General features: G+C 44.6%; 1 protein-coding gene across 4 annotated transcripts in view; it reads right to left on the reverse strand.

Moving 5' to 3' along the window:
* KCNT2 (potassium sodium-activated channel subfamily T member 2) overlaps nucleotides 1-19288 on the reverse strand; it is a 391255-nt gene that overhangs the window by 97005 nt on the left and 274962 nt on the right. For all 4 annotated transcript variants that reach the window (XM_075616937.1, XM_075616935.1, XM_075616938.1 and 1 more), the window contains exons 15-16: nucleotides 5651-5800; nucleotides 3562-3791 (exon numbers count right to left, since the gene is read on the reverse strand). In XM_075616937.1, coding sequence (XP_075473052.1) covers nucleotides 3562-3791; nucleotides 5651-5800 — 380 coding nt within the window. The remainder of the gene's footprint in view (nucleotides 1-3561; nucleotides 3792-5650; nucleotides 5801-19288) is intronic.

Consider the following 19288-nt stretch of genomic DNA (forward strand, 5'->3'; position numbering starts at 1 on the left):
GAGAGTGGAGCTAGTGCTGCACACTCCACCAGTTCTCCTTTTCCTTCACACTATTTCCTGCTACACCCACAGTATTGCAATAGCCAATCAGAAACCACACTACTATTTTCGAGGCGATTCCTCTTCATCAGGGGTGTGGTTTCTGTTGGCAAACTAGTCCCTTTTATATGTCTTCATTTTAAAATTAATTAGATTCATTAAGCATACAGTATAAGCTGTAAGTTTATCTAAGCAACTAGATGTTGCAGAGACATTTTAAAATTGTTCACAACAAAAACCTGAGTAATCTCATACTGACTGGCATAGAACAAGTTGAAATAGGGATAAAAGGAGGAGATACGTTTCTTAAATTAAGACAAAGAGAGACTTATGGGATCCACAAATTAGGTACCATTTCTCCTAAAGGGTTAAATGAAGGAATTTATTTAGCCTCATTTCAATTGTCATTTTAATATGTTATTATTCTAATATTTTACAATTATTTTAATAACATTTTAAATAATTATAAAAGTATTTATAAATCAATTTCTAAAAGTATTTTCAAGCCATAATTACATTTTTAACTAAGATTTTAATTATATTTATGATCTTAGAATGAGTTGATTCTCAAACTGCATTTAGTTTCCAGTCACTGACTGCAATTTCAAGTATGTTATTTATTGGACTAATTGTTTTAATTTTGCTTCTCTCTTTTTATGTCTTCTGTGATTTACTATAACTCATAAATATATAATATTACTTTCCAGATAAATACAAATAGTTGCTTAAATAAACTTACAGCTTATATGCTTAATTAATCTAATTAATGTTATAATGAAGACATTTAAAAGAGACAAGTTTGCCAACAGAAACCACACCCCTGATGAAGAGGAAATGCCTCAAAACTAGTAGGGTGGTGTCTGATTGGCTATTGCAATATTGTGGGCGTAGCAGGAAATAGTGTGAAGGAAAATGAGAACTGGTGGAGTGTGCAGCACTAGCTCCAGCTCAAACCAATCTCTGTACCCAATCCTGCGGCTACCGTTCGGCAAGAGGTGACGTCACGATGTGGTGACGCGGCGCATCGTCCATCTGATGCGGAGGCACGGGTGAGATCTGAGGTGCCACCGGACAGGTTAGTCAGGTGGACGCGCAAGCAGGAACGTGGGCTCCTGGACTGCAGCAACCACTGCACCTTCTGCTCTTTATGCACAACGATCTTGTAAGTGGATGTATAACTCTTGTGCAAAGTAAAGCCTTTAATACTGCACTATGAGGTGTGCGCTTTTCTGCTTTTTTATCTCTCTATAGTTTACTTGTGGAATGCTTGGGTTGCTTCCAGTTGAAGATAGCAGCACCCTCAAGATTGGACTTTTAAAACTCTATGGTTTTTATTAATTCATATTTATATGTGTATTTAACTGTAATGGGGAATTGATTTTGTTTGTACATGTTTTTTAAGGCTGTACTCACCACGTACGTTATTGAGTGCCCCCAGCTGACTATTGTTTTCTATTATTATAGAGAACCTAATATCCATATTAAATTAATTTTAATTATACTATTATAAACTATTTATCAGCTATTTAAAATATTTATTTATCACTTTTGGTTTTTAGCCGTCTTTGTTTTTCCTTGCTAGTATTGGCAAAAATTGACTATCTTTGAAAAATTGACTATTCCCCAACACCAACTCCCTCACACATTACCTACTCATACAGCTCTATCCCTGCACACTCCCACTTACTGCTTCCCCAACACCAACTCCCTCACACATTACCTGCTCTCACAGCTCTACCTCTGCACACTCCCACTTACTGCTTCCCCAACACCAACTCCCTCACACATTACCTGCTCTCACAGCTCTACCTCCTCACACTCCCACTTACTGCTTCCCCAACACCAACTCCCTCACACATTACCTGCTCTCACAGCTCTACCTCCTCACACTCCCACTTACTGCTTCCCCAACTCCCTCACACATTACCTGCTCCCACAGCTCTACCTCCACACACTCCCTCTTATTGCTTCCCCAACACCAACTCCCCCACACATTACCTGCTCTCACAGCTCTACCTCCGCATAATCCCACTTACTGCTTCCCCAACACAAACTCCCTCACACATTACCTGCTCTCACAGCTCTACCTCCGCACACTCCCACTTACTGCTTCCCCAACTCCCTCACACATTACCTGCTCTCACAGCTCTACCTCCACACACTCCCACTTACTGCTTCCCCAACACCAACTCCCTCACACATTACCTGCTCATACAGCTCTATCTCCGCACACTCCCACTTACTGCTTCCCCAACTACAACTCCCTCACACATTACCTGCTCATACAGCTCTATCACTGCACACTCCCACTTACTGCTTCCCCAACACCAACTCCCTCACACATTACCTGCTCTCACAGCTCTACCTCCACACACTCCCACTTACTGCTTCACCAACACCAACTCACTCACACATTACCTGCTCATACAGCTCCACCTCCGCACACTGCCACTTACTGCTTCCCCAACTCCCTCACACATTACCTGCTCCCACAGCTCTACCTCCACACACTCCCACTTATTGCTTCCCCAACACCAACTCCCTCACACATTACCTGCTCTCACAGCTCTACCTCCGCATAATCCCACTTACTGCTTCCCCAACACCAACTCCCTCACACATTACCTGCTCTCACAGCTCTACCTCCACACACTCCCACTTACTGCTTCCCCAACACCAACTCCCTCACACATTACCTGCTCTCACAGCTCTACCTCCACACACTCCCACTTACTGCTTCCCCAACACCAACTCCCTCACACATTACCTGCTCATACAGCTCTATCTCCGCACACTCCCACTTACTGCTTCCCCAACACCAACTCCCTCACACATTACCTGCTCATACAGCTCTATCACTGCACACTCCCACTTACTGCTTCCCCAACACCAACTCCCTCACACATTACCTGCTCTCACAGCTCTACCTCCACACACTCCCACTTACTGCTTCACCAACACCAACTCCCTCACACATTACCTGCTCATACAGCTCCACCTCCGCACACTGCCACTTACTGCTTCCCCAACACCAACTCCCTCACACATTACCTGCTCTCACAGCTCTACCTCCGCATAATCCCACTTACTGCTTCCCCAACACTAACTCCCTCACACATTACCTGCTCTCACAGCTCTACCTCTTCACACTCCCACTTACTGCTTCCCCAACTCCCTCACACATTACCTGCTCTCACAGCTCTACCTCCCGCACACTCCCACTTACTGCTTCCCCAACACCAACTCCTTCATATAACACGCAGCTCTCCGACACACACAAACCTTCCAATCCCCCTGTACCATAACGTACGTGTCCACTTATCCTTCCTCATAGATAGTAAGCTTCTTGAGGCAGGTTCCTCCTTATCTACTGTAATTTAACAATGTTTGTTAATGTTTGTTATTTTATTGTTTTAGTCTTTCAAACCTATTGTACTGTGCTAAGGAATATGTTCGTGCAATATAAATATATGCGAATAAGAATAATATTGGGGGAAATGCACCTAAAGTATGTATACCTACCCATACTGGCAATTATACTGTGCACTGGTAATCTTGAAGGTCCATGGTAGGTGGACTTGCATTTGCTTAACTTTTCAAGCTGCTCCTGCTTCTTGAATGCAGAGTTTTCCTCCTTCGTGACATGGATATAAAAGCAGGTATCAGTGGAGCTCATGATGTACCTCGGGCCCGGGTTCAGCAAGATGTTCTTGTTATCTTCCCTCCTAACACCAGTCAGGCAGACACCAAACCTAGGAGAGACAAAAATATTAGCACTTACATAATCTAAACATATAGGGGCAAAAAAAAAACATAGATCTTTTGTGCTGCACACATTAGTGCCCATTAGTGCCAGTGAAGATTTCGTATAAATTCAAATTACTTTATTTCAGACAAGTATATAAAATAAAAAGAGAGTAATACCTTTCGCATTTTTGTTAGCAGTCAAGAGTTGTGTGTGTGCATATATATATATATATATATCAATTGGTTTAGCTCACACTGCTAGAGCTGTGGTTTAGAAAAGCAGTGGTTGTGAGTTCTAGTCCTGTTGGTTCTGACAACATTCCAGTTGTTAGGTTGGTGCCTTAGGTGTATTATTAATTCTATGTACAGTAGTTGGTATGGAAATTCTGTTAGAAAGTATGGGATGGGACTCATTTAAATATACTTTGTATAGCAATTAGCATACCTCTCAGTCAGGTACCTCGAGTGTGCACCTTTTTCAGCACAAGCATATCTCCATAATTTACATAGAGGGACATATATATATAGGTATGAGAGGTATGCTAATTGCTATACAAAGTATATTTAAATGAGTCCCATCCCATACTTTCTAACAGAATTTCCATACCAACTACTGTACATAGAATTAATAATACACCTAAGGCACCAACCTAACAACTGGAATGTTGTCAGAACCAACAGGACTAGAACTCACAACCACTGCTTTTCTAAACCACAGCTCTAGCAGTGTGAGCTAAACCAATTGATAACATGCACCACTGTCAGCTGTGACTCCCCTTGTTTTAATTGTGTTTGCCAGAAACCATGTTTTATTTAATCTCTATTAGAATATGAAGAGAGAGAAAAGGCAATCCTTTAGAGGAGGCGTACTCATAAATACTCCAAGTTGGTAAAATACCACTTAGAGATGTATAATGTCCTGGATAATGTAACTTTTAATACATATACAATTAAAAAGAATTAGAAAGGACCCCCAATTATGCACAGATCTGGTATAATAAGATGAAAATATATAACATCCAGATACTACCAAGAATATTTGAGTAAAAATTATAATAATAGTGCTTGCTTGATAAACTGCAGTTATAACTGTGTAATCCCCAGAGAAACAGAGGTGGCAGCCATTTTCTTCTAACCCAGTAAAGCGAGGTTGCCCATGTTCTATTTATCTTTTATTTAATGTAACCTGGCCTCAGTAACTAGTAGTCCTCAGTACATAATATTACTTTGTGCTAGAAGTCCTTTCAAGGTTCCAAATTACAATCAACAAAATAGATATCCCTTGGAAGTATGCTGTTAGTGGACAGTGTGCATTGCAACCTATCAGCTGGTTTAGCTCACACTGCTAGAGCTGGGGCCTAGAAAAGCAGTGGTTGTTGGTTGTAGTCCAGTTGGGTTTGACACCATTTCAGTCATTAGGTTTGTGCCTTAGGCTTATTATGAACTCCATATAGTTGGTATTGAAATCCTTTCATGACATTAGGGAAGGGACTCATTTAAATATACTTTGCATATACATTAGCATAACTCCCAGATAGGTAGTGTGTGAGACTCAGCCAACTGTGATATACCTGTTGGTGTCACTTGTGAGCTGGAGTTGGCCACCTCTGTACTAAAGTCTTACATTTGTTAACGAAAGCAGAAAATGGAATATCTCAAAACCAACTGCTATTCCCCCCTATATAATGTGGCAAGTATCTCCACCAAGCTTTCAACACTATTGTACTATATGCTGTGTCATTTTGTATGTTGCGCTGGCCTTTCTGTTTTTGTTTGTACATCTCCACCAAGCTTTCACCGTATTGAGAAGTACAGTTTGTAAGCGGGTTTAAGACTTTAACGCTGCTAGAAACAGGTTCCATACTTTTTATGGGCGTGGAATGAGGCGTATGTGAAGCTTTTGCCTTCGTATTCAGCGAAGAAGATGCTTTCTTCCATCTTAATGTGGTAGACCTCGTTGCCAGAGCATCTTCCGTACATCTTCTGCCACTGTTCTGGAGACTGCTGTCCTTCCCTGTAACACAGAATAGACAGACATTTCCCGGTGTATGTCCGGCTACTGACAACTCTTTAAGTAGATCGATAGCATTGATCCTTACTGGAGAGTCACTGAATAGCCCCGTCTTTATTGGAGATGTGCAACCTTTTCACAGCACTTTATGAACCATACTAACATTTTGTTTATTTCGTGAAAGTACCCGTCATTGATGCAGACCCTGAAATAGGGATCGGAGGGGGGATGAGGTGGAGACAGGTAGAACAAAAGCCCTATTTCAGAGTTGTAACATTTTTCCTGCAGCATCTATGACTAATTTCCCGATTTTTTTAGCCTCGCAAATCTTGGTAGAATATAAAACTTGTTAAAGGTGTTGCAAGCCCAGTTGGGACAATTTCACACATCTTTAGTCTTTATTATGTATTGATGGCCATGTGTACAGAGGGAAGGGTTATTAATAACGTGTCCATATCATACTATTAGAATTATCTGTAAAAGGAAGAGGGAAACTTCACTGTAAATCCTTGAAACTGCTCTGAAGTTTCACTGTTCATCAGATTTCTTGGTCTCTGTTGAGCAGAGTATAAATACTGTACAACTTTTTTTAAACTGGCCCCCCTGAGGATAAAAGCATGTGCCAGAGCGCTGTTATATACAAGCAGAAAGAAAGCAGGCGGTCCCAGCTCCTTAACCCTTTGTGTGCCAGAGGTGCAGCGGAACCAGAGTGCCAACTCTGTCCCACCACGATCACGTGATGGCGGTGTCCCTCGTGACGGGAATGAAAGATCTGTCCTCCTCCCAGTGTTCCTCTGCTGGCTACATTGTGTTTATCACTCTGCAGGAGCACAGAACACGGAGCACGGAATCTCTCCTAGATATCGTGCTGGAAGTCCATGATGTAGCCACTGAGTTATGGGACCTCTGGAGTGCCAGACCCGATGACACGGCAGTTATGTGTCCCTCAAAGGGTTAAATAACGTAAATATCTGAAGGTATATTGTAGGTCCTGATTTTGTTTAAATTCAGCTTGATATTGGTGCCCATTGGTTCCAATTTACCGTTTCACAGGACTATATCCCATATAATATAATATTAATAATAATATCAATGTGTACTGCATCTCTCTGTCGTCCCCTTCTGTGACCCGCACCATGTGTAACAGCAGGAGGAGGTGTTTTAAACTATAAGATTTCAAAATAAAGTTTTCATTTCAGACGAAGTTCATTTAGCAGTGATGTACACTGTCCCTAGTGTTAGAAGTATCTATGCTGCTAGATCTCTTAGTATAATTGTATCTTCCTGTCATCTACGGATAGCTGAACGTTATGTGAAATCACATGGATGCCTAGGATTCCTGGAACCTCCATTACCATAAATATATAAGATATAACTATTCTTTTTTCCTTATATAGTGCTCACAGTGTACTCAGCCCTACACATAACATTTTGGAGGCTCAGTGAATCTCTGCCCAACAGAGCTTACAATCTATATTATTGGTGCCTGAGACACAAGGAGATAGTGACTTGCACAAGAAGCTGACACGAAGAATCGAATCAGGTTCCCCTGATTCAGACTCAGTGTCATTGTTTTTAGTTCCTTTGCTACTGAGCAACTCCATCATTAAAGTGGCCACATGGAGCCTTCCTGTTATACTTCTCTTAAACATTCACTACTTCAACATGCTTAAAAGAAAATGTGAAATAAAACATGCAGGGAGATTTCCTATATGTTTAGGGTGCAGTGTGTACCCCTAAACCACCTGCAATGCATTGCTGGCCATTCTGACAGCGAAAGGGTTGGATACAAAAAATGAGAAGGATCACATTCAAAAGGGTTAGGCAAGTGCCAAATATTACTGTCAGAGTTACTTCTTACCATTGGTATTAATAATTCAAATCTGGCACCCAGGGGAAGTTAGTACAATCTTCACTGTGCATTGCTAAAAGATATCCCATCAAACTAGTCCAGTGTTTTTTTTACCCATATTTGGTTACGGAACCCTATAATTATATTGTAATATTCTGCTGCACCCCGACCCTCTCTAATAGCGTGTCTGAGATCAGATTCATTGTAAAGAACCGCAATACTCTCTAATAGTGTGTCTGAGATCAGATGCATTGTAAGGATCCCCAACCCTCTCTAATAGTGTGTCTGAGATCAGATGCATTGTAAATTCGTCTGTATTTGGTACAATTTTCAAATGATCTGAAAACAGGAAACCCTTTAAGGTTGCATGGGGAACCCAGCGGTTCCTTGCAACCCCGGTTGAAAAACACTTAACTAGACGGTTATGGAAGGCCCCTACACTAGAGGAAAGGATCACTACTAGAATCAGCAAGTGTCTTCAGCACCTTGGATAGCGGTGAAGAACCAGCATACTGCATCTAGAACCAATGCCCCACCTCAGCAAATCAGTCAATCAGCAAAGAGGGGAAAAAATCGGGTCAACCATTTACTTGTATATACAACAGTCTAACAGATTAATTTGACCTAATTCAAAAGGCAGTGGCATTACCCTACGCTGCTCCTTTTATATTATTGTCACATAGCGCACATCTTCTGTAAGCTTTGCTTCTGCTTACTAATCTTCTTAATCTTCCTCATTGCTGATCTGACACAATGACTGTGTTCGTCTTGCACAGCTACTAGAGAAATCCACAACCATATTGAGATTTATTTATCCAGTCTACTGCACTAATGACATGTGGTCTGTCAATCATTTGCTATTCTGTCCTCTAGCATCGCTATGTAGGGTCTTCCAGCAGCAGTAACTCAGCAGAGCATGTTTTATACATGACTGATTGCTGCAAAATAATATTGGAAATAGCGTATTAAACATTACAACTGGAATATGTCACCATGTCCCCGTAACGTGCCAGGGACGTTAGCAAGAGTCTTATTGTTTCATTCAAATAACCATTGTCCATATGACTCACTGAAACCGATCCGGCAAAACACTGTGGTCCATTGTAAGGAATCCCAACCCTCTCTAATAGCGCGTCTGAGATCAGATGCATTGTAAGGAACCACGACCCTCTCTAATAGCGTGTCTGAGATCAGATACATTGTACGGAACCCCAACCCTCTCTAATAGTGTGTCTGAGATCAGATGCATTGTAAATTCGTCTGCATTTGGTACAATTTTCAATAGACCTGAAAACAGGAAACCCTTTAAGATTGCCTGGGGAACCCAGTGGTTCCTTATAACCCTGGTTGAAAAACACTGAACTAGACTGTTGTGGAAGGCCCTTAAACTAGAAGAAAACATCACTACTAGAATCAGCAAGTGTCTTCAGCACCTTGGATAGCGGTGAAGAACCAGCATACTGCATCTAGAACCAGTGCACCACCTCAGCAAATCAGTCAATCAGCAAAGAGGGGGAAAAAATCGGGTCAACCATTTACTTGTATATACAACAGTCTAACAGATTCATTTGGCCTACTTCAAAAGGCAGTGGCATTACCCTACGCTGCTCCTTTTATATTATTGTCACATAGCGCACATCTTCTGTAAGCTTTGCTTCTACTTACTTATCTTCTTAATCTTCCTCATTGCTGATCTGACACAATGACTGTGTTCGTCTTGCACAGCTACTAGAGAAAACCACAACCATATTGAGATTTATTAATCCAGTCTACTGCACTAATGACATGTGGTCTGTCAATCATTTGCTATTCTGTCCTCTAGCATCGCTATGTAGGGTCTTCCAGCAGCAGTAACTCAGCAGAGCATGTTTTATACATGATTGATTGCTGCAAAATAATATTGCAAATAGCATATTAAACATTACAACTGAAATATGTCACCATGTCCCCGTAACGTGCCAGGGACGTTAGCAAGAGTCTTATTGTTTCATTCAAATAACCATTGTCCATATGACTCACTGAAACCGATCCGGCAAAACACTGTGGTCCATTAACATTTATGGCATTAATAGCCAGATAAACAGTCTGGAAGGGATACTACTTTGTTTAGAATGCAGGAAATGGTTGCATGTTTTGTTTTCTTTATACAAGACAACCACTAACCTGCTAAATTGTCATTTCTAATCTTTTAGCACCACCATCTGGCTTCTCAAGGTACACATCTGTCTTTTGACTAACTTTATTGCTGCTGTTCATAGAGAAATCAAATTTAAATGCAGAAATGTTATTGAACTAAACTAATTTCCCACGTCCAGTGATAGATAAAGACTCACGTGAAAAGACTGAACGTGTAAAATGCAAAATAAAAAAAATTAAACATAGACAAAGACTACTTGAGTGTAGTTTAAAATAGCACATAACGTGAAGTCGTTTGTAGCACGCAATAATCGATCAACACAGATGTTTTCGCGTTTACATCAAGAGTGGGCAATTCCAGTCCTTAAGGGCCACCAACAGGTCAGGCTTTCAGGATATCCCTGCTTCAGTACAGGTGGCTCAATCAGTGACTCAAGATTGAGCCACTGATTGAGCCACCTCTGCTGAAGCGGGGAAATCCTGAAAACCTGACCTGTTGGTGGCCCTTGAGGACTGGAGTTGCCCAGCCCTGGGTTACATGCAGAATATTTGTTTTCCTTTTAGTAGTGTAAGAAGTTCTTCTTTTTTTTTTAATGAGGTTTCATGTAGATTTGATGGAGTTAATTAGCCAGAGAGGATTAGGCAACCTTAAACTTGGGGGAAATGTTGGATGCAGTGAAAGGGAGAATATTTATAGTGTAAGACACAAGCTGAACAATTGACCATTTAGCCATAAATGCCAAATCAGTGAACATTGCTGGAAATGACCTTGATGTTTTGACACAAACCCAAGATCAAAAACCCATCCGGGAAATATGTACTGTACCAAGCTCTCTGCTATAATACTGGTTTAGTGACAGGTACTGTGCACAACGAATAATAAGAGGGGGCTGTCCTAGCCCATTAGTCACTATTCAATATATAAAGTGAATGCACAAATAACTAGAGTTGGGTGATTTTTTGGGGGGGGCGGATTTGGATCCGTCGGGGATCGTCTGGTTCCTTTAGTCAGCGGATTTCCGCGGATCAATCTCAAAAAGGGTGATTCGCCTTTTGCGGATTTTCGGTTTTTATTGACAACACATGCCGCTATTCGCTGATGGATTTTAAGAATCCAATCTGCAGATCCAGTAATCCAAATGTGGAATGTATTGTTACAATCCACCAGCGGGCTGTATGTAATGGCGATGTTGGATTAATGAGTGCAGATTGAAACTGGAACAATCCGTCTTTGGATTTTACACCGCGGAATAGGTTTTGCATGGAAATCTCGGGAAATTTCCAGGAATGGATTTGGACTTGTTCGTCCATCTCTACAAGTGAATCAAAATCTCCCAAACTGTTACTGAGATAATAGAGCAAGAGTAACATGCATTGCTTTGGGGGGACATTGCCTTTCACCATTACATGGTTATTGGGGTGCATGTATTAATCCTTTTACAATACTTAGAACACTTTATTAAGTAAAGGATATTATTGGATCACCTACTTACTTAACATTTTCAGTGTATTTATGATGAAATACCTAGCATGTCCTTGGCCCCGTCATGGGCGCTGCATACTAGTGGCTCTGTTGATGACAAAAAATGTCACGGAAAAATGTTCGTTTTCCAGGGGCTGATCAGGCAGAAAGCTCCAACAGAGATTGGTTGGTTAGCCAAATCTGTCATGTAATCTTAAAGAGAGGGAATAACATGGTACATCAAGCCAGCTGATTGGTTGATGTACCATGTGTTCGAGTGACATCATCTGCGATGGCTCAGGCATCCTGTAAAAGACTTGTGCGCTCGCAGAAGACAGGAAGTCTTCAACAAGGTCACATCCGGTGCTGAAGAATGCAAATAAAGAAAGAAGACAGGTTTTAAGAAGAAAAAAAAGAAGACAAGAAATATCACCCAAGAAGATTCTTCAAACAACAGAGGATCAAGGGCTTCGAGTCAAGTTGAGGCCCCACATTGCAGGCTATGGATGGCCTTGGATTACAAATAGACTATTGGGCTTTAGATAATTTTTAATGATTAGGTTTTTGTTTATGCTATCGGCTTTGGATTACTTTGTGGAGATTTGGTATTGGCCCTTTATTGGATTAGTTCCATGAGGCATCCAGGGTGGGGGTAAGTAACCCCATTTTTATTACAGGTCAACATTGATTACCAATGTGGCTATCTAGGACTCAATGAGAGGGCCTATGTAGCCACAGTGACAATCAATGGGTTTATGTTGTACATTTTTTTTTATTATTATTTGTAATGTATTTTTTTTTATACCTGACTTTTGGGGTTCTTGGAATGAACAAAATCTCTATTAGCCACATTTGACTAATAGGGCTATTGGCTATTAGTCTAGAGGGTGGGGGGCTAGGTTTGTTGGAGGGGGTGAGGGGGTGGATGATGGGGGTAGTTGCCCCAGGGACGGTGGTTAGGCCCCCAGGCAGATGGTGGTGGTAGGGGTTAACCCATTATTTAGCTTAGTGGTTAGTAAACTATTGCAAAGCTTTACTTGCCATTGAGGTAGCCAAGGGGGACAGGTAGTGTAGTTGAATATTAATATTAACCCCTTGGTAGCCCTTAGTGTTCAGCTTGTCATGGAAACTACTCACAAACTGGCCATTTGGGCTACAACGGGGTTAATATGTACGGTATATTGGCCATTATATACAAAGAGAAGATAGTGCTAACACCAGCCTTGAGTAGGGGATAACAAAATGTCGTATTTACTGGTGGTACCGCGGTTCCGATGAATATTAGAACTTGATGTATGGCATCAACATGACTAAAACTGTAACATTTTTATCGGTCGCTGTGAAAAATGTGATATCTGTAGTGGTGCAACGTTGATGTATTGCACCATAAAAATAATGCTTTTTGGGGAAAATGTTTGATGTATCCAGGTCAATGTGTCAACTGTGTTTGGAGCAGAGTTGTATCAAACATAAAGGAGGGAATCAAGAACATGCAACTTGGGATGCCCCTAATACAAGGGGACATACTGTAAAAGAGAGAGCAATAAAAAGCATGGGTGCTACAGGCAGGGCACCTAGTCGAGGTACTAGCATTAATGGAAAATGGGGGTGCCATGCACACCAAAAAAGAGATGCAATGGAATGAATTCAAAACAGTCATTTAATGACTAAAAACAGTCTCAAAAATTCAATGTTTCGGTGCTGACCACCTTCATCAGGGATGATGATTACCTCTGATGAAGGTGGCCAGCACCGAAACGTTGGATTTTTGTGACTGTTTTTAGTCATTAAATGTCTGTTTTGATTTCATTCCATTGCATCTCTTTGTTGGTGTGCACAACACCCCCATTTTCCTTTGGAGCAGAGATGTGGCATATGTAACAACAGTTTCTTCCATCTCGCCTCAAACCTTTTCCTCTCACTGCCCCTTACCTGTGAAATTCCCTCACACTCAGTATACGCCAAGTACCCTCTCTCCCCACCCCACTTTTTGGAGTGTTGCTATCACGGTATTCAGAAAGCCTTGATTACCTGTGATAGCAAAATTCCGAAAACAGGCGAGTAGCCGGCAGCGTGATAATCACCTCTCTGAAAAGGCCTAAGGGCTGTAATATAGTGTGCGTGCGCGTGCGCTACCGTGCGTGTGCACGTCAATGATAATTGCAGGGTATGAGCCTGCAGTTGCTAAACTTCAGACGCGTGTACGGCCGTGAGCGTTGGCGCAGAAGATCAGTGAAAATACAAGAAATTTTTATTTTCGTGCTGCTAGCCAATCACAGCGCAGCCTGACGCTGTGACATCAGAGCCACTCTCCGTAGCCACACATACTACCGCTTGCGCTATATCAACTAAACGTGTATGCCTCATGGACGCACAAAACTGAGCGCGCGCCCGAACACGCATCAGCGTGTACTATATATTTTAGCTGCAGAGAGAGCTGCTCAGAAAGAGCCGCCTCTCCCTGCGCAAATTTCGCCCGAAATTAATGTTTTTTTAATATAAATTTTATTACGAGTGTAGATGAGCACGGGGTCTCCGGAGCAGAACCGCGTTGATTTGTGGTTCGGGGACCCCCTGCTTCCCGAGATAGAGGTCTCGTTATGGGGTGCCGGTATCTCCTATGCATTTTATTCCCACGGTCACGTGACGCGGGACATTTAATCTACGCGGTTCTGCTCCTGAGACACCCTGCTCATACACTAGTATTAACATTTATATTAAAACAGCTGCTACCCACAATAAATATTAAAAACACAACAACACTAATACCCACTTCCTCTGCACCCACATGTCCGGGGGTCCTCAGGTGGTCCCCGGGGGTGTCTGTGGGCCCTCGAGTAGTCCCCGCGGGTGTCCAGGGGTTCTCAAATGGTCCCCGCAGGTCGCGGTACCAATCCTGAGGCCAAATTTTTTTTACAATACACTGAAATAAATACACCCCCTTCCCCCGCAACACACATACAGTACAGTAATGGGGGAAATTACTATTATCCAGATATGGATAATAGCTCATTTGCCCATTATAAAATAAAACATTAGCCAGTCAGCATAAATAAAGTAAAAAACCTTTTTACTTACCCCTGCCATCATGAAGGATGTCCTCGTCAGCATACTCCAGGTCCATGTCCTCTGATGCCAGCAAGAATACATGAAAAAATACAATCTAATGCCCCGCAACCCCTTAATCACCTTGGCGGTTAATAACCGCTATAGAAATTAAGGGGTTAACCCCCCTCCCCTGCTACCCACCCGGGAGGCCTAACCACCCACCCCACCCACCCTGTACCCATTGTTTGGCATAGTGGTACATCATACCTATTTAATATGGGCATGATAAGCCACTAAAGAAGTCAATGGTCACCTTCATTTAATTTATAATGGGCAAATGCACTATTATCCATATCTGGATAATAGTTATTTTGCCCATTACTTTACTGTATATGTTGGGGGGAGGGGGTGTATTTATTTCACTGTATTGCACATTTTTTGGTCACCCTAATCAAAAAGCATGAAGACCAAAAATACACAATAATAAACGGACAATCACGGCCTCTGGTATCAATCATGTGGGGATAGAGGAGGTGGGTTTTGGTGTTTATTGTGGGTAGTGGGGGTGGGTGAAGGGGTATTTGGCCATTGGTGGGTAAAAGGAGGGGTTAGCCCCTTCATTGCCTTAGCGGTTAGCTGCTAAGGTAATAAAGTTGACTGTAAAAGCATTTTTATTGCATGGGATTCATGCCGGGGGTCTCCGGTGCAGATATTAATGTGTATCAGCTCCAGAGACTCAATCCGATGTAGGGAAAAAAGCATTTTTTTTTTCTAAGTCCTGTCTCGCCGCTTCTCAACAGCTTCTCACCACCTTCCTGCCAACTTTTCCTGTCGTGAGGATTTTGGGAGAAACTCGCCATTCTAGAGCCACGGTTAGCCTCAATAAGCTAATGGAGGCTACTAGAATTGCACGAGTTTCAGAACCTGCCGATAAGTGGCTTATCGCCGCTTACCCGGCAATTTTTTGAAGGCTCAAATTTTCGGCGATTCACTCTTTTATCGCCCACTTATCGAGGCTTTCTGAATAGCAGTAGGCATTTTTGCCGATAAGTACTCGATAAGTGACTTATGAACATTTATAGCATAGGCCCCTTACAGTTTATTCAGTGATATTACAGACATCCGGAAACAAAGTAGCAGCTGCTATGTATATATAAAGCCATCGCTGTAATAACACAATAAACTGTGTCTTTTTTGCAACATTGGAGCTGTGGACTATCTATTTTATTTACATAGCCACATAATTATACACAATATGTACAATAAATAAACACAAACAAAGATCTGGAGGTGCAAAGGCTGCAGGTATTATTTAAATACATCATGTAACCCAATAAGTGCCAACCCTTCCAGAGGGCTCAACCAAGAGTAAAGGCCAATGATACTGTACTCCAACCATGGCCCACAACACCCACTCAAGCCAGGCAACGGCCCGGCCGCTTATTGAGAACGGCACCAGGAAGTCACGCATTAATGAGCCCTGTCCACTCGCCACTCCAAGCCATCTCTGGGCTTTACCGACCATAGAGCCCCGTCTGGCAAAGTTACCGGCACTTATCCCCCAACAGCTGCTGCCCTAAAGGCCATAAGAAGGTACAGGAAGACACAAGAAGATGCAAGGAAACTAAACAGTGAGCTTGCCCTTAGCAGTAATGGCCACGTGTTATGATGCCGCAGTGTGGGCCATTGTACCACGTATCGTATATGCCGGTAACTGCCATTGACTTGAATGATGGTTACGGTTAGATTGGATGAGATGTCCTGCATCTCGGCTTCATGACTAGAGAAGCTGTCTGACTCTGATCCGTGCATTTCCCCGGGGCTTTTCATCCAAATCCGATCTACACGCCGAAATCCAAAGTCAGATTTCATCCACTTTAACCCGGGATTTTTTAAGATCCCTCCATGGGGCTCAGATTCTCCGAATTAAAAAAAAAAATCAGAGAACGGATTATATATATTTACCAGTCCAGAAAACCAGGCACTCGCGTATGTGTAGATACAGGTGGTAGTAGGGTGCAAAACATCCAGGTGTTAGTAAGGCAGCACATCTGATAGAAGAAAACAGGACAGGCACTCCAAGATCCAAAGGTGACATTTATTCCTCAATGTTTCAGCTCCCAACGGAGCCTTTATCAAAAGCACAAGAGCTCTTAATAAAGGCTCTGTTGGGAGCCGAAACGTTAAGGAATATATATATACTCCCCCTATTATAATTAATTTGATGGATTCAGATTTCGTTTGCAGATTTGGATTACGAATCCGTCAAACTGATTTTCAGTAATAGAAAAAAAGGGAATCTGCTTTTAAAGACTATTCCTCGGAAATACACGGCACAGAGGAACCGACCAGTCTGCCGCGGATTCGGATTTAGGCGGAAAATCCGCCATGTCTATTCATGACACCAGGCGAATGTGTCAAGATGTCCTGCAATTGTGTCTAGTGTTAAAGCTTCAGATTGTTCATTTCTAATCCTTCAGCTCCCTCTAGTGGCTACTAAAGTTATTATAATAATAAAAATACTACTAATAATAATAATAACAACAACAACAACAACATGTTCTTGTATAGCGCTGCTAGTTGTACACAGCACTTTACAGAGACATTTTGGAGACACAGGTCCCTGCCCCATCGAGCTTACAATCTATGTTTTAGGTGCTGATGCACAGGGAGATAAAGTGACTTGCTCGAGGTCACAAGAAGCTGACGCCAGGAATTGAACCAGGCTCCCCTGCTGTAAATTCAGTGCCAGTCAGTGTCTTTATTCACTGAGCCACTCCTTCTCCTGGTGGGTAAAGGTGAGGAAGAGGAGGAAGGGGGAGGAAGGGGGGAGGAAGGGGGGAGGAGGGGGGAGGAGGGGAGGGAGGGGGAGGAGGGGAGGGGAGGGAGGGGGGAGGAGGGAGGGGGAGGAGGGAGGGGGAGGAGGAGAGGGGAGGGAGGGGGGAGGAGGGAGGGGGGAGGAGGGAGGGGGAGGAGGGGGAGGAGGGAGGGGGAGGAGGGGGAGGAGGGGAGGGGGAGGGGGGAGGAGGGGAGGAAGGGGGGAGGAAGGGGGTGGAGGGGAGGAGGGGGGAGGGGGGTAGGGGGGAGGAGGGGAGGAAGGGGGAGGGGGGGGAGAAAGGGGGGAGGAGGGGGGAGGAGGGGAGGGAGGGGGAGGAGGGGAGGGGAGGGAGGGGGGAGGAGGGAGGGGGGGAGGAGGGAGGGGAGGGAGGGGGGAGGAGGGAGGGGTAGGGGGGAGGAGGGAGGGGGAGGAGGGGAAGGAGGGGAGGGGGAGGGGGGAGGAGGGGAGGAAGGGGGGAGGAAGGGGGTGGAGGGGAGGAAGGGGGAGGAGGGGAGGAAGGGGGAGGAGGGGAGGAAGGGGGAGGAGGGGAGGAAGGGGCCGAGAGGGGAGGAAAAGGGGAGGAAGGGGGAGGGGGGGAGGAAGGGGGGAGGAAGGGGGAGAGGGGAGAAAGAGGGGATGTGGAGGAAGGGGGAGAGGGGAGAAAGAGGGGATGGGGGAGGAAGGGAGGAAGGGGGGAGGGGGGAGCAAGGGGGGAGGGGGGAGGAAGGGGGAGAGGGGAGAAAGGGGGGAGGAGGGGGGGGAGGAAGGAGGAGGAGGGGGAGGAAGGGGGCAGGGGGGAGGAGGAAGGGGAGGAGGAAGGGGGGGAGAGGGGAGAAATGGGGGAGGAGGGGGAGGAGGGGGGGAGGAAGGAGGAGGAGGGGGAGAAGGAGGAGGAGGGGGAGGAAGGAGGAGGAGGGGGAGGAAGGGGGCAGGGGGGAGGAGGAAGGGGGGGAGGAAGGGGGAGGGGGGAGGAAGGGGGAGGAGGAAGGGGGGAGGAAGGGGGAGGAAGGGGGGGTGGAAGGGGGAGGAAGGGAGGAAAGGGAGAGGAGGGGATGAAGGGGGGAGGAGGGGATGAAGGGGGGGAGAGAGGATGAAGGTGGGGGCGAGGGGATGAAGGGGGAAGAGGGGGGGAGGGGGGAGAGGGGAGGAAGGGGGGAGGAGGGGAGGGGGGAGGAAGGGGGGGAGGAAAGGGGGGATAGGGGGAGAAGGGGGGAGAGGGAGGAGGGGGGTGAGGAGGAGGAGGTGGGAGGAGGAGGGGGAGGGGGGAGGAAGGGGGAGGAGGGAGGAAGGGGAGGAGGGTGGAAGGGGGAGGAGGAAGGGGGGAAGAGGGGGTGGGAGTGGGGGTGTAGGTGAGGGAGGAGGTGGAGGGGGGTGAAGGTGAGGAAGGAGGTGGATGAAGGAGGAGGAGGGGGGAAGAGGAGGGAGGAAGGGGGAGGAGGGAGGAAGGGGGAGGAGGGAGGAGGAAGGGGGAGGAGGGAGGAGGATGGGGGAGAGGGGGTGGGAAGAGGGGGTGAAGGTGAGGTGAGGAGGAGGAGGGGGGTGAAGGTGAGGAAGGTGGTGGAGAGAGTGATGCTGAGGAAGGAGGAGGGGTGGTGGTTTGAGAAGATGAGGGGGAGAGGATGAGGGGGGTTGCAACAATCTTGGAAGTAGTGGGAGAGATCAGTATAGCGCGCATGTATGACGGCAGGTATGTTATTTTTAAATGATCTGATCCATTATGTCATTTTTTTTTCTAAATTTCACTCCACATATGCACCAATTTACAATATTTCATATTCTATTTCGTAAAAAATGCGGGGAGGGCGCTCAATCCCCAAACCTCTCCCCAGATTTTTTTTTAACTAAATAGAATATGAAATAGTGTAAATTGGTGCAAACTTGGAGTGAAATTTAGAAAAAATTACATAACGGCCTGAGAATTTATAAATAAATACCTCCCCACCGACTTTTCGAGCGCGCCATGTTTTTCACCGTTGTGTCCAGTATTTTTTGAGAAGCCACCTGGCAACCCTACACCCGGACCCCAACATACTGTAGGACAGGCCTGCACAACTCCAGTCCTCGAAGGCCGCAAACAGGCCAGGTTTTCAGGATAGCCCTACTTCAGCACAGCTGGCTCAATTAGTGGCTCAGTCATACTGGGTTTTAAGGTGGGGGTGTGATTTTAGTGTAAGG

This window comes from Ascaphus truei, chromosome 10 (genome assembly GCF_040206685.1).
Source record: "Ascaphus truei isolate aAscTru1 chromosome 10, aAscTru1.hap1, whole genome shotgun sequence".
Classification (NCBI taxonomy): domain Eukaryota; kingdom Metazoa; phylum Chordata; class Amphibia; order Anura; family Ascaphidae; genus Ascaphus; species Ascaphus truei.